Raw genomic sequence first — 23,310 nt, forward strand, 5'->3', positions numbered from 1 at the left:
TATAAAATGAACTTTTAACTCCTATCAAATGAGGCCAAAATATACACATAATTAACCTTGAGTTTACATATGATTACAGACTTTTAGAAAAAGAATAAATTATACAAACTAAATCTTAACCTAAATTTTATGTTTTGACATGTTACTAGAAAATCATAAATTTCCTTCTTTAAAATGGTATGCCTTTGATGTTTCTGGGCTTTAAAAAAAAAGTTCTGGAAATCCTTACCCAAAATGCACACAACTGGCAAAGAACTAGAGGATCTTACAGACTACAGCATAAAGTTAAAAACATAAACATTTCTATTTGCATCTCGGAAACCTAAAAGATCATAGAACTCAGAGTCGAAGGATCTTGTCACTATGAACTGGGTGAGCTTGGGCAATTCATTTAATCTTTTGGAGTTTTGATTTCTTCTATGAAAAGACGCTAAGGACATCCTTCCCCTTTCCTCTTTCTCAGGGGACCACAGAGTCACAAAGACCACGTGATATGACCGACCATGAAAGTACTGTACAAGCTGGCGAGTCGGGTCATCAGAAACCTGTAAACTCAGCCTAAGTCCAAGCACGGGAAAGGACCTCACAGACCGACGGGGACCACATGCTTTGTGGTGCTCAGCAATGAAACTGGTGACACCTCAGAGTACAGTCAATGTGGCTTTGATTAAACCCAGGGAGAAAGTGCTACAGCAGTTTTGAGATTCAGAAACTACTAAAAAGCATTAAAAAGAAGACAGCACCTCAAAAATTCAAATACACTTAGAGGAGATCCCATAAGGACTAAAGAAAAGCAGGCTTTTGCGGGGGGTGATGGATTACAGGGAAAGACAGAAGCCGATTCCAAATTCAGCCTCGTTTTTCTAGAGAAAATGATGTGACTTTCCCACCGTGATTCCTAAAGCATCTTTCCTGCCATTAAACTGTACGACTTGATTAAAAGTAAATTGTGGGTTATTTTTTCTGCACCAAAGTTCTTCTAGACCATTGGACCTGAACAGGTATTGAAAGGAAGGAGATACCAAATAGCCTGCAATTTCATGGAATGATCCTGAGCCTCGCATTAAAACTGTAATCGACAACACTTGTTACCTACCAGTTTGGCAAAAAATAATAATATTCACTCTGTTTTCAAGGTAACTTGATGCAGCATTTAGGAAGGGTCATTTGGCAACATATATCAAAAATTTAAATGTAGACTTTTTTTATTTGACCAAGGAATCCAACTTCAATGGACATAATTACACAAATGCATTAAGATGTAATATGAAAATATTTGCTGTACTATTCATGATAACAAAACTGGCAGGACTTAAATGCTCATAAATAGGAGATTCAAAAAGAAATTTCTATTACCTCCAAAGCAGACTACTGTCCAACTCTCAGAACATATACAGTAGTTGGTATGCACTGATACAGACTAATGTCTACAAAATGTATTTTTACTTTTACCTTTTCCAAGGCTTTAAAAAAGCATGGAAAAGTACAAGGACTTCATATAACAAACACTTGTATTCCCACCAGGCAGAGCTGAGAATTTTTGAGCTTTTTCCTATTTAGAAACATTACATAAACCCTTGACAGATCTCCTCGGTGCCACTTCCCTCTCCTCCTCCATTCACAGCCAGCATCCTGAATTAGATGGACACACTTCTGGCCACTTAGAAGATAATGTCCATGAACAATACAGAACATGGGCCTGCAAGTTTCTCTGCCAAGGATTGGTGATTAATATCTCAGGCTTTGCGATCGCTACGGTTTTTGCCAACTCTGTTCACTTATGCCCTGGCAACAAAAGCAGCACATAGATAATATGTAGAAGGATGGGCTTGGCTGTGTTCCAATAAAACTTTATTTACAAACACAGAAATTTGAGTTTCCTATAATTTTCATGCATCATTAAATATTATTCATTAAAAATGTTTCCAACCTTTTAAAAATGTAAAAGCTACTCTTAGCCATTCAAAACAGGTTTTCGTTGTAGTTAGCAAACAATTGATTATTCTTGAGTATTTCTGCATGTTTTTTTTAACAAAAAAATGGTATTATGTTATCTATATGTAGCAGTCTGTACTTGTGCTTGACATTTTAATTTTATGTTTGTTGAAAGAGATCCATGTCTAGACAGATAGATCGATCTATCTCCCTCATTCTTTTTAACCTCTGTGTAGAACTGTAGCTCATTAAATAGCCATCTACATTTTATTTATCCATTATATTTACATATGAACATTTAGGGTTTTTCAGTCTTTCCACCAAAACAAACTTGTCCCCTCAGCATCCTCATATCCATCTCTCTGCGCATAAGCACAAGAGAGTCTTTCTGGCACCAGACTAGAAAGGACACTGCGGGGCCATGGATAATTACAATATTCCTTCTGTCATCAATGCCAACTGGTCTCCAGAGTAGCTATAACTTCCATGCAGCTCATAAGAGAAGGGCCATCATCTCTTGGTACTGTAGGACGTTTACGTTTTTGTCAACCCATATGACTATAAAACGGTACCTCATTTTGTTCTGTTTTCATCTACATTTCCCTGATTAGTAGTAAGATTGATTATCTTTTTATGCTTACAGACCATACACTTTTTTCTTCTGTGAATTACTAGTTTATATCCTTTGATCATTTTCTCGTTTGGTTATTAGCATTACCAATTAGTATGAATTCAATATATTCTATCAATTCTTCTTCCCACATACATATTGCAAATATCTCCTCCCAATTCTTGCTAATCTTTTAACTTTGTTTATGGGGATCGTTGCCCACCTGGGATTTATCTGTGTGTGTATGCTGTGGCATAGCTACCTTACTTTCAATGTAAAAGGCCAGTCGCACCAACACCACTCAGTGGACAATGTGTCTCTTCCCCCCGGGGGGGTGTAATTCCACCTCTGCAGTGACACCTCCCAGCACAGCTGAAGGGGCCCCACATGAGCTGGCCCCTACCTGCCTCCAACCTCCCCTCCTCCCAGTCTCCCCCATAATTAACTCTGACTTTCTCCGACATGCCCAGCTTCTCTGTCTCCTCATTGTCTTCATTCTCCCCACTGCCTAAAATATTCTTTCCACGGTTTCTGACCTGGCCGCCGCCTTCTCACTGCTCAGGCTTCAGCTCAAATGCCACTTCCTCTGAGGCCCCTTCCCTGCCTTTGTCATTCAGTTTCCCATTACTCTTTTTTTCCCCCCAGCCAAATGTTTTATTATACAACACGGCATTACATAACATTGTTCGACATATATTTTTTACATTCAACACTTTTTGTATTAGTTTCAGGTGTATGCACAGCATATGTTTCTCTGTAACACCAACCCTACCTGAGGTGCTTGCTCTTGTGTCTGTCCAAATGCTCACTGACTGTCTCTCCCCTTTGGAATACACGCAAATCCAGAGATGCTCTCTGCTTCACCCCTGCATTTCCCATTTCTAGAACAGCGTATCGCACACAGTAGGCCTTCCGTGTTTGTTGCATGAAAGACCAAACTCTCACCCATTCATTCAGAAGTTTGTCTAGGACGTTGTTCAGTGTGATCCACTTTTCTTTAACAATCAAATGTTCTGTGTATGGACGTGTCTGTATATATGTAGACACTGAACTGTTAATGACATTGATCTTGAAGGCAGGGGTGCACATGCTTCGGTGGCTTTTTAAATTTCTTTTTTGGATATTTCTGTATCATTTGAGTTTTTACAGGGAGAATTTTATTACATCTATGATCCAGAAAGAGAAGATCTATGATAAAATCAAGAGAGCTGTAGGCCAACCCAAGAAATGGAGATGGGTGATAGCACTGAAATGGATTTAGCTTAGTCTGCATTTCTGGGCTTTGAAGGTACCTCTCTTAAACTGGCCACTCTGATCTCTGGGAAGCTGGGGTACGAATCCCAGTGTGTGGCAAGCCTACTAACTCTGGGTTCTTTTTTCATGGGAATATTCATTCCTGAGCAGAAGTGAGGGAATGTAGAATGTGGTGCACACATGGGCAGCAAGCAGATTTTTCTAATCTTATAGCTTAGTAAAATGGGAGGGATTGCAAAACGTGAAGATAGATCACCATGGGGGAGAGAAGAGAAAAGCTGAAGCTGACACAGGTGTGACTGAACACTGCAGTTCTGAAAACTATTGAGAACGTCCTCGACCTCATACTGGAAAAGAGCTAGTTTCCCTGTAACCTTCAGTCATCACTTGAAGTGCGTCTCCTTGGGGACTTTCTCGGGGCTGTGGCAGAAGCTGTTCAGGCATCTTTCAGCAGGAAAAAAGGGAAAGAAATCCTTAAACTTTTGTTTATAATCTTCCCCATAGTCAATGTGCGCTGCAAAAGTTCCACTTAAACTGAAACTCTATCTGAGAATAGAGAATACTGGTATGTAAAATTCAAAACAAAACAGCTGTGGTCAGAGAACTAACTCCTTGTCTAACACAAACAAATCCAAGAAAAGAAGATGAGTTGAGTTTTGTGTCCCAGAAAATTAAACTTCTAAAGATATGACTTCCAATACCCTAAACACAGGTGGCAAACACAAGGCCCGTGGGCCGAATCCAGCCCTCTACCTTATTTTATCCGGCCTGGCATCTTGTTTCTACCCAGCAGCAGTGCCAAGCTCCTCGACCCTCGTTAAGGAGTAGTGACATTTATACAGTCCTAAATTACATTTGGCCCTTTGAAGGCAACTGCGAGGCTGATGCAGCCCCCAGTGAAAATGAGTTTGACACTCCTGCCCTAAAACCACCCCTAAAAAGCATTAAATAACACCTCTAGCCTTGTTAGTCATCCTATTATGAATTTTCAACTTTAAGGAAATACCACACATTCATTTTTCCATGTAATGTTCAAGAAATGTGTATTTTTTCAGTTTATTTATATATAATTGACATGCAGCACTGTATAACTTTAAGATGTACAGGATAATGGTTTGACATATATGTGTATATATAATATGTACATTATATATATATATATATATATATATATACAATGAAATGATTATCACAATAAGTTTAGTTAACATCCATATCTAATAGCAATACCAAAAAGGGAAAAGTATTTTCCTGATGACAAAAACTCTTAGGATCTACTCTCTTAACAGCTTTCAGCTTGCTAACTGTAGCCACCACGCTGTACATCACATCCATAGTGCTTACTTGTCTTACAACTAGAACTTGGTACCTCTTGACCACCTTCATCTAATTGCTCCACTCCCTGCACCCCACCTTTTATAAACATAATTCTGATCTCTATTCCCTTAAGTTTTTTAAATTCCACATATAAGAGAAATAATACAGTATTTGCCTTTATGTCTTACTTATTTCACTAACATAATGTCCTCAAGGTTCATCCTTGTTGTTGCAAATGGCAGTGATCCCTCCTTTTTAATGGCTGCATTGTATTCCCATGTGTATAAAACATCTTCTTTATCCATTCGTCCATCAATGGACAGAAGTGTGTTATTCCAATAAGAATATTCTATATCACTGAAATTTATAGATACGTGTGCATGCACATACACACACTAATTTTCCTGTCTTTACCCTAATGGATCAAATCTAAATACCTTGCCCTCCACAACATGGGCCCGGGCCCCACACCTGATTTCCAGGTATGGCATTTCCTTCCATCCAGGTAACCTCTTCTCTGTTCTTTATTGGGTCTCACTCCCAGACTTCATACAGGACATTTCTCTTGCAAATTTCCATTCCTTTGGAATTCCAAAACCCCATTAGTTGTTTCCCAACTAATCCAAATCACTTCCTTAAAAACCTGTTTTAAGATGTAGAGCCCCAATTTTTTTCTTTTCAAATTGAAATTCTTTCAGATTGTTGTTTTTACAAATTGAAACAATAGAAAGTAACAAAACATGCATAAAGAATTGTATGAGGTCATCAGTGAAAGGCCATTGGAACCCTACACCCTGGACACAGTCACTGTTGAGGTTGGTAAAACCATCCACCAATTGAAGCTCATTCCTCTGGTTTAATACATTTCTTTTGTGAAAGTCATAAAGTTTTTATTTTAAGTTTTAACTATCACTATTTAAAATTTTTCATATCACTACCTAAATGTTCGCTTCCATATGTAACCAAATAACTAATAAAGCTAAACAAGCCAATAGAACTTTTAGAGTTCTAATAATAATTAATATTCATAAATATGGGGTTGGGATAGCAATCGTCAGCAACGTATCACAACCTTCCTTTTATATAGTTTTCCTGATCCAAATGAGAATATAAATTTTCTACCCCAGTTATTTCCACATCTACATTGGCTTCCCAAGAATAGAGATCCCATTTCCTACTTCCTATTTTTTAGCAACCAATAGTGCCTAAACAGAGTTAATTAATACCTTTGCTAAGTAATAAATATGAATGAATTTTCTATATCATATAACAAATGTCATTTTAAATGTTTTTCATATGTAAGTTGACTCAGGTTGTATGTAGTCTATTCTGGAGATACACATGGATTTTTGCTGGTAAGATGCAAGTGAATTTTGGGTGGGTGTTCTGCTAATTTATATGATATAGCTATAGGATCAAACTTTAACACATGAAAAACATCATTTCTCCAAAGGGGAATGGCAAGCCATCCACAGATTAGGTTGAAAATAAAACCAAACAAGAACTCCTCTAGAATGACACAAAAATCTGAAAGGCAGAGCTGTTGCAGTTGGATTGTGAAGATTGAGCCATCAACTCAGACCTCATCCGCTACTGGTCACTCCACACACTGACGAGGGCCATTTTCTGTCTCATCTCATCCACCCCCAAGGCAGACACATGCTCAGACACACATACACGTGCTGTGTGCACACAGAGACCACTCTCAGCTCTGATCTTTAATGATGACCCTCTCTGAAAAGCGTTCTCTGATACAAAGTGCCCCGCCCCCGGGAGTCACCTTCTTTTGCACAGCTAACCCCTTCATCACTTCCTGCTGTCAGAGTACTATCCCTAGATTAGAACTGGCAGGCCCTGATCTCTTCATCCACTGGACTTAGATATTGTGAAGTCGGAGAGTATGCCTGTCTTGTTCTCCACATGGCAGTCCCATTAACCAAGCCAGCAGGTTGGAACGCATCCTCGACAATCACTGAACCTCCTCTCCCAAATCCTATTTAGAAATCAGTTCCTTCTAGAGCTCTGATAAGTCCATCCATTCCTACCCATCTGTGTTGTCACTCCCCTAGTTGTGACCACCACCTCAAAGGTCCAGTTTCTGCAATGGCTTCCTAACTGGTTTCCCTTCCACCAGGCTTGTCCCCTTCAAATGCACGCTCTATCCTGAAGCCAGAGTTCTTTCTAAAATGCAAAAATTCCTAAAACCAGGTTTATACCACTTTGACCTTTCAAGCATTATCTCTCATCATTCCCAACCGTAGTGCTTTTCTTTCTGCTCCTTGAATTTTTATACCATCTCTCACCTCTAAGTTTTTCCTCACACTTGGAATAATGACCTGGGATCAAATATCTTGTTATAGACACAGCTGGGGAAATGAGAAATCTCAATATGGCTTATATGTCACCTTCCGATTGGCAGGAGCACAGCATGCTTCTGTTTAGTGCCCAATAATTTATTTACTTCAAGAAGAAATGAAAACCTCTCAGCATGGGAACCTCAGGAAGCAGACTAAATGACATAAATCTCTTCAATATGACCTCAAAGCAATGTTTTTAAATACAGGATATGATTGGGTTTCAGGATGAAGGTTGTATAAACTTGCCTCCCAATAGCACTTGAAAATGTATTTACACTAGCTCTTGGTGTATGCTTGCATTGTCCTCAGGATGTCACCTCTGTTGCCAGAATATGTTGTAGTAAAAAGGTCCTAATCACCCTCTACCAAGATGGTTCACTTTGTGGTTTAAAAAAACCACCATCCCCAACGTTACAGAAAATAGGCAATGCAGAATTCAGACCTTCTGCACCTACAATGTATCCTCATGGAAGATTAACACCCAAGATGGAATTGTCCCCTGGGAGATCTTAAACTCCACCTAATCATATAGGACCACACTATAGGATAGGCAGAGGGAAAAATGCATTCCTTCTACAAATAAATTCAGATTTATACTTCACGTGGCCCCTGTGCACTGCCTGGTTCTCCTATCACTCAGTTTATGCTGCCATCCCGCCATTTCTGCGTGCACCATCTCCTGCTCCCAACCTTCTCTGCCTCCTCATCCTCAGCTGATTGTTTTGGTTCTTATTTCACTAAGAAAAGGCAAGAAACTAAAAATGTATTTTCTTTGTTCTCTCAACAAGCTCACAAACTTACTCCCAGTTGTCCTCTCACTCTGCCTTCTTTGTCACGAAGGAGGAATTGACTCTGTGCCCCTTCGAGGCGGACACTTCCAACTGTACAAAAATTCAACCCATCATTTTTCATCTGCTTCGGAATTTGTTCCTGCATGTACCCTTTCTCCTCCGGTCATCATTGTTTCCCTCTCAACCAAATAATTCCCATTACACTACACTATTGGAGCTTATTGACTGTTACATTTCTATAGTCACATCTATAACAAAAACCCTTAGGCCCTGGCTGATGTGGCTCAGTTGTTTGGAGCATCATCCTGTAGACTGAAAGGTCATGGGTTTGATTCCCTGTCAGGGCACATAACTAGATTGTAGGTTCAATCCCCGGTGGGGGCTTGTACAAGAAGGCAGCGGATCAATATTTTTCTGTCACATCAATGTCTCTCTCTCTCTCTCTAGCTCTCTCTCTCCATCCCCCCTTCCTCTCTCTCTATAAAGCAATGAAAAAAATGTCCTTGGGTAAGGATTTAAAAAAAGAAAAACAAACAACTCTTAGGGAAAAAATGACTATACAGATGACTGCCTCCTGTTGGTCTCCCCCCTTTCCCCTGACACATCCGACCACCTCCTCCAGTCCTCAAGAACTCTTTGTTGCCAAATCAGATCTTCACATTTCAGTCTTCTTCCCACTCCAACTCACAAGACTTCCCTCATTGGCTTCATGGCGTCTTTTACTTAACTGGCCACTCCTTTATAGTATTTTTTTATGTTTTTGATCTTGGAAAGTAAACACCATATATAATGTCACACACGCATGAATATGTCATTAGCAAAATGCACAACTATTCATACAAAAAAGAAAAAGACTATATATCACTTCCTGTCAGGTCAAGTCAAGAGAGGTTTTGACACCGACCGAGTCACAAAAATATTTGTTTGTACTTAGGGATATTTGGATTCTAGAGTTGCAGATAAGAGATTATGGACCTGTATCATGGCCTCATAGCCTGTTCACGGGCCAAAATAGCTTTGTCTGTTATTGGTATTTGCTGCTGTTTTTAGTTTGCCTGGTGGTGGGAAATGATCTTCAATTAACTGCCTGGGTCTCTTACTTTTTCACACAATAGCATGATTCTTCCTCAAGCATGAAAATTCCACAATTTACTTTACCATCCTTCCCTTAGCTTTACTGCACATTTTCCTTAACTAATTTTGCTCTCATGGTAAGAAAGGAAAATCTGCCTTGAAAATTTGATTTCAATATATTATATAGCCTTTAGGTCTGTATACAGCAACTGGAGGATAATTTTGTATTACATCTATGCAATATACAAGAGATATACAGAGTGAAGGAAAAGTAGGTTAACAGGTATAAGCACACAAAACAGCTTATTCTTGTATTATTTATTAATATTGTACAGTTTTTCACATGAACAACTGTGAACCTACTTTTGCCCCACCCTGTGTTGGAGTTTAGAGGAATTAATAAAAATGGACCAAAGCACAATGTCCAAAGCAGTAGACGTAAAAGGTAGGATGAGGGCCTAACGCATCCCATGGAAAGTCTAAATTTTAGCTTGCCTTGCTGAGGCCTGCTTTCTTTTTGTTAGTTCAATCTAAACACCACATCTTTGTGAATATGCATCACATTCATTTTGAATTATTTAATTTAACTTCCTTTCCCGGTGAACTATCTTAATTAAATGCTTGTCATGGATGGACAGAGTTTAGGCAGAACATAAATATCTATGATTAGCTTGGTATATAGTATATTACAATCTAAAGTATAGCAACTATGCATAACATTTTCTCCCAAGCTTGACAAACCATTTGGGAACAAAAAAGGAGGGAACACCTAGAAAGTAATTTATGCCAACCCCATGCATGTATGATATCTTCAAACCTTGTATTTCTCTGAGATCCTGGTCTACACACACACACACACACACACACACACACAGGGAATTTAAGTTCTAAGCTAAAAGAGAAGATAATAAGTTTGCCTATATATACCTTAACACTGGATATAATCTAAAATTCATATTACATGTGATACCAGCCTTGATCATTCCAACACTGGTACTAATTTTAGCGTGACACTCAGGCCACTTCCCCAAGCCCAACGCTTCTGCACATATCTATCTGTTGCACCTATCACTCCAATACATCTGACATACTCCTGCAGGGCTGAATGTGTCCATTGCTGAGCTTTTGTACAATCTCTAGCCTATATTTCTGACCACCATTAAAATAAGATATTGCATGGTATACACATACAATACATATATAGTATACCTTCTCTGTACAAAAAGCCTAAAAATTATAAAATGAATTTAAAACATAGCCCTGCTTTTCACGGCCTCAACAACACGGCAGATGATGGCACAAGTACAGATAAACACAGCACAGGATGCACGGAGTAAAGGGCTTCACTGAAGACCCATCTGAAACACCAAACAGTCCAGATGAGGAAAGAATTCATGTCATTGGGCAGACCTAGGAATGGATTTGGTAGAATGTGAAATCTGAATAGGATCTTGAAGGATAAATAGGACTTCAAAAAAAGATTAAAAGGGATGAAAAAGTATGGTTATTCCAGGTGGATGAATCACACAGGCAAAGCTGCAGAGGCGAACTACTTCATGATGAGACTGAACCACGGGGGATGAAGTCCAGAAGATTCTGGGATACATTTTCTGTCCACTTGGATTTCCCATCGCATCTCAAACGGAGTATTTTCCAACAAGATACAGATTACCTGCCAACCTCCAGCCATTGTCCCAGCTCTCATGCCCCAAACCTCAATAATCATTTTAACTTCACTTCATCATATTTAATTTCCACTAAATATCGCATATGTGCAAGTATTAACATTAATTTCATATCAATATCAGTGTATTTGCACATCCTTCTCAGTTCTCTGATATTTCTCTAAATGTCAGTTTACTCCAGGACTCAGTGTCAACCTATTTCTTCCTTCTCCCCTCCCCTTCTCTTCCTTTCCCTCCCCTCGCCCCATCTTTTCTCTTTGCTCCTCCTCTCCTCTCCTCTCCATTCATACTCACTCCCTGAGTCATGGTCTTATATATCATTTACATTCTTATGACTTCCAAATTTAAATCTCCAACCTCTTGCCCAAACTCTGGGTTTATTTACCCAAATGCCCGTTTGACATCACTTGGATGTCTAACAAGCATCTCAGATTTCACATATCTGGACTCAACTCTTAATATCTTCTCCAAGACCTGCTCCTTCTCCACTGTTTCCTGTCTCAGTCCCATTCCTCCAGTCGTTTGGGTCAAAATTTTCTTTCTTCTGTACCCTTTGTCTGATCCATAATGCAATCTGACCAACTACACTTTCAAACAAATCCCAGATCCAACCATTACTCAATCCTAACCGCTATCCCTTGACCCAAATCATACTCCTCCATCCCTGGCAGCGGCACTGTCTCCTGACTAGTCTTCTTGCTTCTGACCTTGCTTGCCCACAGTCACACTGATCCTTTTAAAAACATAATTCAAATTATGTTGCTCGTCTGCACCTTTAAAAGCACCATCAGCTGCCCATCACTCTTGGAATAAAATCCAAAGTCCTAGTCTTTAAGGTACTGCATAATCTCACTTATATTTAGCTCTCTGGTCTCATTTTCTATCACTGTTTCCTATAGGGAAGATCATCCTGGATTATCTGGGTGGTGCTAATGTAGTAACAAAGATAATTTAAAGTGAAAGAAGCAGGCAGAAAAGGAAAACCGGAGACCTAAGACTGTGAGAAAGACTCAGGCTGACATTGCTGACTTTGAAAATAGAAGCTGTGAGAAGCCGGAAAATAAATGCGAGGAAACGGATTCTCCCTGAGAACCTCCAGAAAGGGACGCAGCTTTGCCAATACCTCGACGTTAGCCCAGTGAGACCCATTTTAGACTCCGGCCTCCAGAAATGTAAGAAAACTGAACTGTGCTGTTTAAAGCCGCTAAGGATACAGTAATTTGTTACAGGGGCAGCAGGAAACTAATATCCCACTCATTGAAAGAGAACGTGCGCACACACGCCACCCCCTGTCCTCTCATCTTCACCTCACTTTTTCTCAGCTCCTCGCTGGTTATTCACTGTGCAGCCGAGGGGCGGGGCCCTGGGCTCTGCCCAGGCTACCCTTGCAGTGTCTAAGACAGCGTTTGCTCTTGGAAAGTCACCAACACTCGTCTAGTCACTGGAATTAGATTCTACTGTTTGCTAGCACAAAGCTTTACTTTCAACTCCAGTGTTCCCTTTAGATTACATTTTTAGAAAGAAAAATGGGTTAAAATTAACCAAAAGGTACTTGAAAGGGGAAAGACATGATGACTTCATGGGAAGTCACTCGAGGATCCTGAGAGAAAGAACGAAGGGCACCCCGTCTTCCCAGATGGCACTATTTGTGGCAGGGAGTGCAGACCAGCCGGAACAGGTTGAGGACTCACTGTAAGTATAAAAGTCTCACTTATCTCCCCATCTGTGGAGAAGGTGTCTGTGTTCTCCCATAGCTGTGGGGATCGGGACTGCAGCCCCAAAGAACTACGCTATTACCACGTGCCCAAAACATGTCCTGCCAACTATATCCATTAGAAATAGAAAACCTGTTTTAACTGCATTTCCAAAGAAAACCTCTTTTATTGCATTTCCTTTCCAGTATTCTTTTAAAGGTTGCAGATACAATTTTGATAGGTATGGATAAACAAAGTGTTAGATATCTGAGTAAGCTGGCATGGCCAGCCTTCTAGGCGTGCTTTGGACTACCAAATGCGAGGAGAAGTAAATGTCAGTTCCCAGTCGAAGCTTTACCAGACATGGAGCAGTCTGCCACATCTTAAAAGCACGTGTTGCTAGAAACCTTCATTGTGGGTGAGTCCTCAAGTGAGTCGAACTGCTTTTGAGTAAAGCTGAGTATGCTAAGACAGCCAGAAGAGATTAATTCATGATGTTCTTACAGTGCAGTCAGTCCACAGAACTTTTTACAAGAGGCCATGGCAAAAGTCAGAGTGACCACTGGTCCAGGCAATCTTCTGGACCTCAGAACATGGAAGACATTTCTACCAACTCATATTAAACATAGAGTGTGAGTGAACAATAAGCTTTGGTTGTCTCAAGCCAGAGACTTAGAGCCATTCCTCAGCTGGGCAGACCTTTGAGGCAAAACACTAAACATCAGAAGTCCAGGAGCTGGCCGTCCTGCAGGGCCGAGGGTGGGCAATATTCCTCCCAAACTGGGTCAGGTGCACACAGTGGCCCCAGTGGAGCAGGTGGGATGTTTTCAATATAAATGGCTTACTTGTGAATCATGATTTGCTTATCTACCTTCAATCTCCATATAACATAACCCAGTATTAAAATTATTTTTAAGATATTTTAGGATGTTGTCATACAGGTAGACCTTTCTTGATACACCACATATGATTGTATGAAGACACACTCAAGCTGAATTTGGCAAATTAAATTTTTAAGTGAACACTTTTAATCATATCCATAATTAGTCTTTTAACTCCCTTTCTCAAAAATTGATATTTGTATATCTGGATGGCACCAATCAGGGCACAGACAAGCTTTCAGCAGCATTGGCAAACTCTGTTCAATACAATCGCAGACACAAGACTCTTTCACACGACAGGTAAAGTCTGAATGTGCACATCTCAACAGGCCAGTTTAAATGTCAAAGTGCATTTTTTTGCTTCCAGAATGATTTCAAGAGTTTCCCACATTTCTCCCAGGAAGCCGCAGCCGCTGCTACACTGACCATCCCTGCCAAACGCCCGAAAGCCTGTTCCATCGCACAGACTCCCAACTTCTTCAAAGAATTTTGCAGATTAAACAACAGGCGCCTGACGCTCATACAACTCAACTAGCCATAGAGCAGATCTGTTTCCCATTTCTGGTTGGAGTTTCAAGGACTTCCTTTTTCTAATTGCTTCCTCGGTTGCTATGTGATGTAGGGACCGCTGCCTCCTTTCTCATACCAGGACTTGATTGCATTCTGTCACATAGAGTTCTGAGCCAACTGGGAGACATTCTGGAAACTCAGCTACCTCTGCCAGGCCGACTTATCAGCATTGTCGCCGTTGCAAATCACTCCGAGAACGAGTAAACCATCCCTCTAAACCACCTCGATGACTCGAGAGATCAGTACTTAGCAGCAGAAGCTTCTGCCCTAATAGATGGGTTTATTCATTCTTAAAAGAGGCAGGTTATCTCTGGGCTGCCCTCTCCTCTCTCTCTCTCTTTAATTTTCATTTGAACTTCCCAGAGCCCAGATTTCAGTTCCCGCTGAGTTCTGTCACATGGGTGTTATTTCCTCTGTCATTTACTTGGGTAGCTCTGACCTACATTTTTCTTTTCTTTGTTCCTAATTTTTTTCTGAGGAAGTTGGAAAAGCAAGACTTATGTGCCCAATATGTTTCCCAACCCTCACATGAGACAAAGGGCACACCCACAACTATCAAAAAGCAACGCCATGCCAGTCACAGCACCAGATGCTCCCCGGTGCTCCCCACTGCAGGCTCGCTCAACCCAAAGTGAAACAGACCCCCCACCCCAAAACAAAGGCTTCCGGTCTCCCGTCCAAAACACAGTTCCAACAAAAATTTTACCATTCCAGAGTTTTGCATACCTTCAACAAATTATCTCCATTTTAAGGGGCTTTGTTTTTTTTTTAAAATCCATGGTGGGGGGACTGCGGGTAGTAGGGGTAGTTGTTTATTTGTTTTACACAAAGATACTAAATTAAGGCCAACCAAATCCTACTCATCTTTCTCAAGTGACTTCCCAATCTCTTTTTTTAAAATAATTTTTTATTTAATTCTTGTTCAAATACAGCTTTCTGTCTTATATTCCCGACCCTGCCCGCCCCCCCCCCCGCCCCATGCTCCCCACCTCCCTCCCATTTCCGCCCCCCACCCTTAGTTATTGTCCATGTGTCCTTTATACTTGTTCATGTGAGTCCATCCCCTTTTCCCCTATGATTCTCTCCCCCCTCCCTTCTGGACCCTGTCAGCCTGTTCCGTAATTGAGTGTCATTGGTCATATTTTGCTTGTTTGTTTTGTTTAGATCCCTGTTAACAGTGACTTCCCAATCTCAATGGCACTTCCCACCTCTTCTTGTTCACTCTTTATCTTGTTCACTCTTTATCTGGGTCCCCAATTGCAGGTGGTTCCCAGCTGTATTTTCTCTCCATCACTAGTGCTATGATGATTATTATCATTAATGAGCACATGCCTTATCTTTCTCTTCTAAAAGTTTCATTCGAGCATTTTAAAATTTGTGTACTATGCTTTAGTTACAATTGTTGCAATTTTCCCTTTCCCCATCCCCCCCATAGGTGTCTGTTTCATTCTGTTTCATTCACATCCTCTTTTAACTGGAGGGCTGTCATCTAGCAGTTTTTATCTAATCCACACATGGGTTTGGAAAAAGTAAGAAAAAGAAGAAATGATTTGGCAGATGTGATGATTTAAGTTAGGATGGGGCACAGTTTAGAGAGTTCCTGAAGCAAAACTGAAAGAAATCAAGTTGCTGATGGGGGGCGGGGGGGATTTTCTTCTAGTGACGTAAGAGGGAAAGACAGAGGGGAGATGAGAGAAGTGTTTTCTCTGAACCACTTGATTTTGTACAGAGCAGGAAAATTATCTACTCTTTGCACTTTGCACCTCCCCCACCACCATATGCTTCCCTAAAGTGTCCTTTTACTACACTTGAAAGGACCACAGATTTTAATAGTATTCATGCATTTGAAGTGCTAGGCTATTCATTCCCAGCTTCCTCTCTTGTTGCATTTATGATGAGAAGTAATAAAAAATCCAAGTTATATGATAATGTAAAAATGATTATTTAATGAAAAAATGTAAACGGAAAGGCAGTTTTTTAAAAAAAAGGCAGTTGACCTTAAAAATAAACCAAGGTTCAAGATCACAACCAGATTCAGGAACTAAATGATAGGCTAGTCTCCTTCAGTGTCTAGGCTGAGAGAATTCAGTCGGTTATCATAGTAGATACCCCAGGGGCCTGAACAAGTTGCGACAATGTCATTAAAAAGGTCAAATTTACTTAGAATGTCTTGAATTTGGATGTAATAGTCGAAACAGACAAGGTAAGACCAGGGGAGTCTTGACTACCTTTACTGGGGAATATTTGCAATTATATATATAATATATATTATTCAGGAATATATATATATTTCACACATATATACATCACACCATTCCATGAATGTCAGTCTGTGGGCATCCAGCAGTTGGAGCTACCACCTTGTCCAGCAGAGAGCGTTCCTTGCTCCTTGTGGGGAGACTACCTTGCAGCCAAGGAAGACACTGAAGGGCAGGCTGGCGGGAGCTGCAGCAACCCAGAGGGCATATTCCTACCAAGACAAGGACTGCTTCTACAACCTCTGGTTTCCACAACCCTCTACCCAAGGGCTTTCCCCACCAGAGCTTCTCTATAGGATCATTTGAATTGATATTTGTGAAGCTAACATTGGGGTGAGGAAATAGAGGAGGGGACTGGAAGGTGAGCTGTGAGTGCCTCAGCTCCAGCTCCACGAGGAAGGAAGACAGGGTGAACAGCGGGTTTGGGAGTCGACAGACCTCCTACCCAACCCTGCATCTACTTCTTACCATTTTTAAACACCTTTGATGTCAGTTTCCTTAGGCATGAAATGAATTTCACATGGCTACTTTGTTTTGTTTTATGGATTTGAAATAGTGTATAAAAAAATGGCTGGTACCTAGTAGGTGATCAATAAATGCAATGCATCTGATAACACTGACTGCAAGACCCACGGTCAGCAGTGTCTTTGATTCTGCCTTTTATCTTTGCTTCCAAGATCATACTCTGCCCAGAGAACAGATGCTGAAACTGGAAATAGCTCTACTGGCTCCTGCTCTCCCTTCCTCTTTTTCACAGCTTCACAGCAAATGGCAGCTACTGGAACCTCCTGGCCTTGGGAGTGCATGGGTAAAGGGGCAGGAAAGATGCGTAGAGTACTGGCCGCCACTCAGTAGCAAGCACCTGAGCCGAAGTTCTCTGACTCCTTCTCCCCCACCCTTGCTGTTCTCAGGCCTTTCCCAACAGCAACTAAGGTTCCTGGGCCCACAGTACCCCCTGATGGCTAACTGGGGAACTTCCTTTTCTCAACCATTATATTCTCTCCTAGTGAAGCTCCTGCAGGCTTTGTTCATTCCATCACAGACCATTCATTTCTCACAAATGTTCTGTGGCCTCCTCTGCCTGGCTTTTTTTCTAGTTCATTTTTTTGCTCAGTTACTTCAGAAACATTTACCTCCCTTCCTGTTGCTTTCCCTTGTTATCTATTTATGAATCCTCAAATGACTGCGGTTATGAATCACAGTAGGACTAGTGCATGTCTACCAAGAAAAAAACCCCACACATTTAGAAGTAAAACAAGACATATTTACAACACTTTCAGAACTCAGGAGGTCTTTTTCAGAACCCGGACAGAGGATGCCATCTACCCCTGCTCCTTCTCCAGGGAACACTGACCTCTCCTTGACGTTCTCATTATTCCCCTACTCATTTAATGGCCACAGTGGCACTAGCTTGTCTCCTACTATTTCACTGCAAATACAACATATTTTCCTAATTTGGTCATAACTCATGGTAACGCTTGTATAGTACTTCTCTCCTTTGAAATTATTTCCATAGTCATAGAATTGCAATTATTTTCTCCTTTAAAATAAAAAAATGCAAATTAGTAAAAGTAACAGGTAAATGCCATCTATCCAATTTCACCAAAATTCTATGGAAATGGGTTTCCTACCTGAATTCTAACTGTACACTAATGTAATAATAATGAAGCATGATGTCACAAAATAGCTGTGTGGTGCAAATTTAAATGATTGTTCATCGAAGAACACTATTTGAACTGACATAGTCATATTTTTCAGAAAAGAGATATTTGCTTTCCTACAACATATACCTTTGAATTCACAAAGTTGTAGAGGTACAAATTAAAACATTCAGTGTTAATGTTTTTTGAAAGCATTAAGTTTAAATTGTTTTCTCAGGACCCAAAGAGAAAACACCAGAGGAAACAACCAGCCTGAATTGTTTAGAACGTATTTTCCCTTTAATTAAATAAGAAACATGTGTCTAGGGATTTTGGAAATGAATGTAATCCATCCACACTCTGTACTAGTTTGCCTCCAATGTCCAATATTTTGAAAGAAAATTCTTTCTTTCTGTAAAGAATTAACCAACAACAGGGAGCGAAGTCTGGGTCTTGCCTCCGGAGTCTGGGCACTGGCGATGCTAAGGGTCTGCCTTCTCCCAGACCTGTCTTTGGGAAGCAACCAAATTCTCTCCACAGTCAAGGTTAGGGTACGACGTTTGCCCTTCTCCAAAGCATGCACTCACCCTGAAAACGCTCACCCTGAGACGGCGAGGAAACAGAAATCACTAGGATGTATGCAAACACTCCAGGTCAAAATACTGTTCCCTCTCTGGGGTCCATTCACCATGTTCCTCCCACTCAGGCTTTTTTTTTTTTTTTTTAACGCTGGTTTCTCTAGGGACCTGCGCAGCCCACGACACAGACCCATCGGGCAGGCCAACTGAGGACAAAGAAAGCAGGGAGTGACTCCAGGGTGGCTCTGGTTCTTTGAAACCAGTCATTCCCGCAGTTGGGAATGACAAACATCACTTACTGGTGCTGTCAAATGGTATCTGCTTGCACTGCGCAGACCCCTCGGCGGGCCAAGGACAGTAATAGACGGCTCCCCCTTCCACGATGTCTGGCTGGGTGGTGTTGGCTTTGGGCGCTCCCACCAAGACACTCGCTCTGCGAAGGGGATGGAGGAAACCACACGCTGAGAATCCACAACGCGCACGGGAGATGCAGTCTGCGGCCGCGCGCCCACTCGGACTCGCGCGGGGTCGCAGGCAGAAACGTGTGTATGAGGGAGCCGACAGTCAAACCTTATTTCCTCTCGGAAACCTGCGGGCGTCTGAAACCTGGTCTGGAAGAGGGTGCGAATAGTCCTGACTCTTCCTAGGTGGAGCTGTGCATACAGTGGAGGAGAGGCGAGGAGAGGAGAGGGGTGGGCGGTGGGGGGAGCAAAGGACGGAGCCCAGCTGCTGGCAGCGGGCAGACAGCACTCGCGTCCAAACACTTAATTGTTACAGGCTATATGTAAACAGACCGTGTCGTGGTCGTTGTCTTAATTGGCCGGAGTCGGCTGGGTCCCGCTTTCTCCTTTGTGCAATGCTAGGGTCCTTGCACCGGGAAGTCCCTGACACTGCCGTGTTCTGAGCAAGTGGCAGGTCTCTAGTGTAAAGGGCACAAGGCGGCACATCTAGCCTGTCAGGGGGGAGAAGAGGCTGGTGGCGGGGAGCGGGACGCGACCTTAAGTGGAGAGCCAGAGGAAATCCCAGGGATCGCCTTCGCTCGGGCTGCGGGAGCGGGCCCGGGGCAGAGAGGCGCAGACTCAACCTGTGGCCGGTTCGCCCCTGCGCGCGCGAACTCCCGGCGCCGGGCGACTTACGTGCGAGCCGCAGGTACGTGGAAGTCCACCGCGTAGCCGAAGTAGCTGCCCTCCGGGCCGCTGTACACCGTGAGCTTGTCGACGTCCAAGTTGAACGCCTGAGAGGCGGGGGACCACAGCATCCCCAGCGCTGCCGAGAAGCAGCAGAGGGGCGCGAGCGGCTGCGCCCGGCTGCCCCGGGTACTGCGGCGGGCCCCGGCAGACATCGCCGTCTGCCCCGGCGGCTGCTCACTTGGGAGGGGGACCCCAGGTGGAAAACTGTGGGGGCGGTGGCTGGCAGTTTCCAGAGGGCCGCGTCCCGGCTCAGGGCGCGCAGCCCGTCAGCGGTGACAGCCCCGGGCGCTGTGCCGCGCGTCTCTTGCGATCTGCTCCCCGCCAGCTCTCCGCCTGCTCCCCGGCCGGCTCGGGGGCTGGCCGAGCGGATCCGAGCCCTCCTTCGGCAGCGGGCGGGGGGCCGGGCGCTCTCGGGGCGCCTCCTAGCGGCGAGTCCGCGGGCTGCAGGCGGGAGCCGGCGACTCCGGGGCCGCCCCAGCCCCTGCTGGCTGCAGGCGCCAGGCGCCTGTTTGGACTCCTGGTTTTCTATTACTGTTGCATCTCAAGGGCGATCTGAGTCTCGTACACGTCAATTTAAGCCATTGCTTTCGGAAGGCGTGCCCCCCGCGCGGAGCGAGAGTTTGCTCCAGTTTGTTCCACATGGAAGAATGTGAAAACGTACCCCTCCATGAGGCGAGATAAAGCTCCCTCTTTACATAACCTCTGCAGTCTGAAGACCCTCTGGGGGGATGCTTTTTTTTTTTTTTTTGGTCTGTGACTGAGAAAATCTAAATTGAATAACCCTCTCCTCTTTCAACTCCACCTCAGCTTGCTACAGAGGCAACTAAGAAACAAAGTCTTGAGGTTTTATTTAGGACTTTCTCAAAGGCACGCAGGGCATGTTAAATGTCCTGTATTAAACCTTCGTGACCCTGTGTAATTGCGATGAAGATCAGCAAAGTTAGGAATGTTGGAATTTACAGTTTACCCTCAGCAAGGGCACATGGTGTAGGCTGGAATCCACAGGAGTTCTATTATTGTCTCTTTCTGTGCCTTCTCCTTGGAGGCAGAATGAAGAAGGAGTAGGCAGGGAAGGGCCGTGAGAAACAGCGTCAGTGCCCTTACATAACCTGTGGTCCTCCAGAGAAACAGGGCTAACCTGAAACGGAGCAATTAAACTGGTGGGCATGGGGGCAGTTTGGGGACAGGAGAGGCAGGTAGTTTACAAAGCAGTTTAAGGAGATTTGGTGGCAGGTGTGGACTTGGGCAGGAATTTAACCAGCAGGCTTGGATTGGGGCGTTGTGTACGGAGAAGTTGAGGGTAAGTGTTAAAGCTACAAAGGCCAGGGGGTGAACGGTTGTTCAAGGGAATGGAATAAAAGAGTGCATTAGGGAGCAGTAGGAAATAGGGATGGGTCTCCTGAGACAGAGGATCTGCAAGAGGAGAACAGTTACTGAGGCTAAGGGAGGCAGTTCTAGAGCAGAGGCCTCCCTGGGTGCACGTCCAGACTCACTGGGCAGAAGCAGCTGCCCATTAAACGGTGCTTCAGTTTGTGCAGAGCAGCGCATCACCAGGGGCTGCCTTCGTTACGCCCTTGTTTGGTGATATTTCTTGCATATTTTCTATCTTTTTCCTTAAGCTAGGTAGGGAAAGAAAAATTCTACTTCTTGCCACATAATTGGATGCATATGTTTGTTCCTTTCTTCTCAAACACACGTGTTCTTGACTTACACAATCCGTATTCTTAACAGGCTCATTTTCCACCTGACCAGTGAGGGCACTGGAGTTCACAGAGGTACCGCGGGAAGCATATTTACAGGGCAAGTATCTGGATGCAGGACTGATACTAAAAGCAGGACCTAAAAGTGGTTCCTCTCACTATTAGGTCTGTCAGAATATACACATACGTATTTGCCCCCGGGCTGACCCTTGGCGCATGCCTGTGGGTGACTGAGAAGTGTACTCTTCCAAGAGTACTCTGCTGTGTACTCTTCCAAGAGACCTTGGAAACAGGGTTGATGATACAGCAGTTCCCCCTTATCCACGGTTTCACTTTCTGTGGTTTCAGTCAACCGTGGTCTGAAAATATTAAAGAGAAAATTCCAGAAATAAACAATTTGTAAGTTTTAAGTCGAGTACTGTTCTGAGTCTCCTGATGGAATCTCATGTGTTCAGCTCCATCCCCCCCAGGACATGAACCACCCTCTGGCCCAGCATCTCCACACCGTACACACTTCCCAGCCACAGGCCACTCAGATCGACCTTCATGGTATCACAGTGCTTGTGGCCAAGTCACCCCTGTTTTACTTAATAATGGTCCCAACGTGTAAGAATAGTGATGCTGGTGATTCGCATATGCCAGAGAGAAGCCAAAAAGTGCTTCCCTTAGGTGAAAAGGTGTGTGGTATAAGAAAACACATAGTATCAATAGATAATTTGGTCCTATCCGCAGCTTCAGGCATCCACTGGGGGGGGGGGGTGTTAACATGTATTTCCTGTGGATAAAGGGTGGGAGACTGATGAAACTTAGTCTTCAAAGAGTGGAGGGAGAGCAAACTAACTCAAAGCTCTTCAACCTCCCTCGGAGGCCAAAAACCTGGAAGAGCAGTAATTCTCCCAAGAAGCTGGGGGCGGGGCAGGGAGAGCTGTAATAACTGCAGAGACAGGATAGGTCAGAATAGGCGTCTTGCACATGTCACTACTCCAACACAGGGGAAGCGTGCCAATCAGTAAGAGCTGGGTGCTGTCTGAGAAACATGTGGGCAGTGACAGGCCTCGTGCTGAATGAGAAGCTTGACGTTTTAAAGATCTACCAGTGCTGATTTATTTGTCAGAAGAGCAAGTCTGGGAATTGTTCATTATGCATGTGAGTACGTGTGTAGGTTTAATACTGGGAAAGGTATACATAGTTGTTTTCTAGAAAGAAAAGGAAAGAACCTGAAGGTCAAAGATAGAACAGATTTGGCGCAAATGTTCCAAAAATAAATAAGTAAAGAGCACCATAGGAAAAAAATTATCTTTGGGTTGTAGCCATGTACAAAGTACTTAAAAATAGAGATGTTGTAACATTTAACCACTAGTGCAACTTTTTAAAACAGAGACCAAATACATTCATAACTCTACAAATTGTTATTTCTAACTATGTGTAAATGTTTCTTTATATGATAAAATGTGATCCTGATCCTGCCTTCAAATCAAAGGGTATGAGTCCTGACATGATTATTTCATTAATACAACCACATTTTCAATATGTATGTTAAACTGTTTGCAATATAAGCCAATATAACACAATGTGCTCTGGAAGGTTCCATCAGCTTTTAAAATGCACCAGAAATGGAAGGTAGTTTTTCAATCTCTTCTTGTGTTTAGTAGAATCCAGGTGATGCTGGGTTTTTCTTTCGGCCAACAGTCCCGAGTTTCTCTGCCATGTTAGAAACAGCTGGTCAGTAGAACCTGGCAAGAGAACCCCCCTGAAAGGAAGGAACTTGAAAATCCA

The 23,310-nt window shown here is 42.8% G+C and overlaps 1 protein-coding gene across 1 annotated transcript in view; it reads right to left on the bottom strand.

Annotated features, from left to right (window-relative positions):
• The window catches only part of ITGA8 (integrin subunit alpha 8), a 172,097-nt gene extending 151,643 nt beyond the window's left edge, over positions 1–20,454 (bottom strand). Inside the window, exons 1-2 of the mRNA XM_037060759.1 lie at positions 19,781–20,454; positions 18,944–19,077 (exon numbers count right to left, since the gene is read on the bottom strand). Of these exons, the coding sequence (XP_036916654.1) occupies positions 18,944–19,077; positions 19,781–19,986 (340 nt within the window). The 5' untranslated portion in view covers positions 19,987–20,454. The remainder of the gene's footprint in view (positions 1–18,943; positions 19,078–19,780) is intronic.
• Positions 20,455–23,310: the final 2,856 nt, after the last annotated feature.

This window comes from Sturnira hondurensis, unplaced genomic scaffold (genome assembly GCF_014824575.4).
Source record: "Sturnira hondurensis isolate 20B ecotype Veracruz unplaced genomic scaffold, ASM1482457v3 Scaffold0012488, whole genome shotgun sequence".
In the NCBI taxonomy this organism is placed as follows: Eukaryota; Metazoa; Chordata; class Mammalia; order Chiroptera; family Phyllostomidae; genus Sturnira; species Sturnira hondurensis.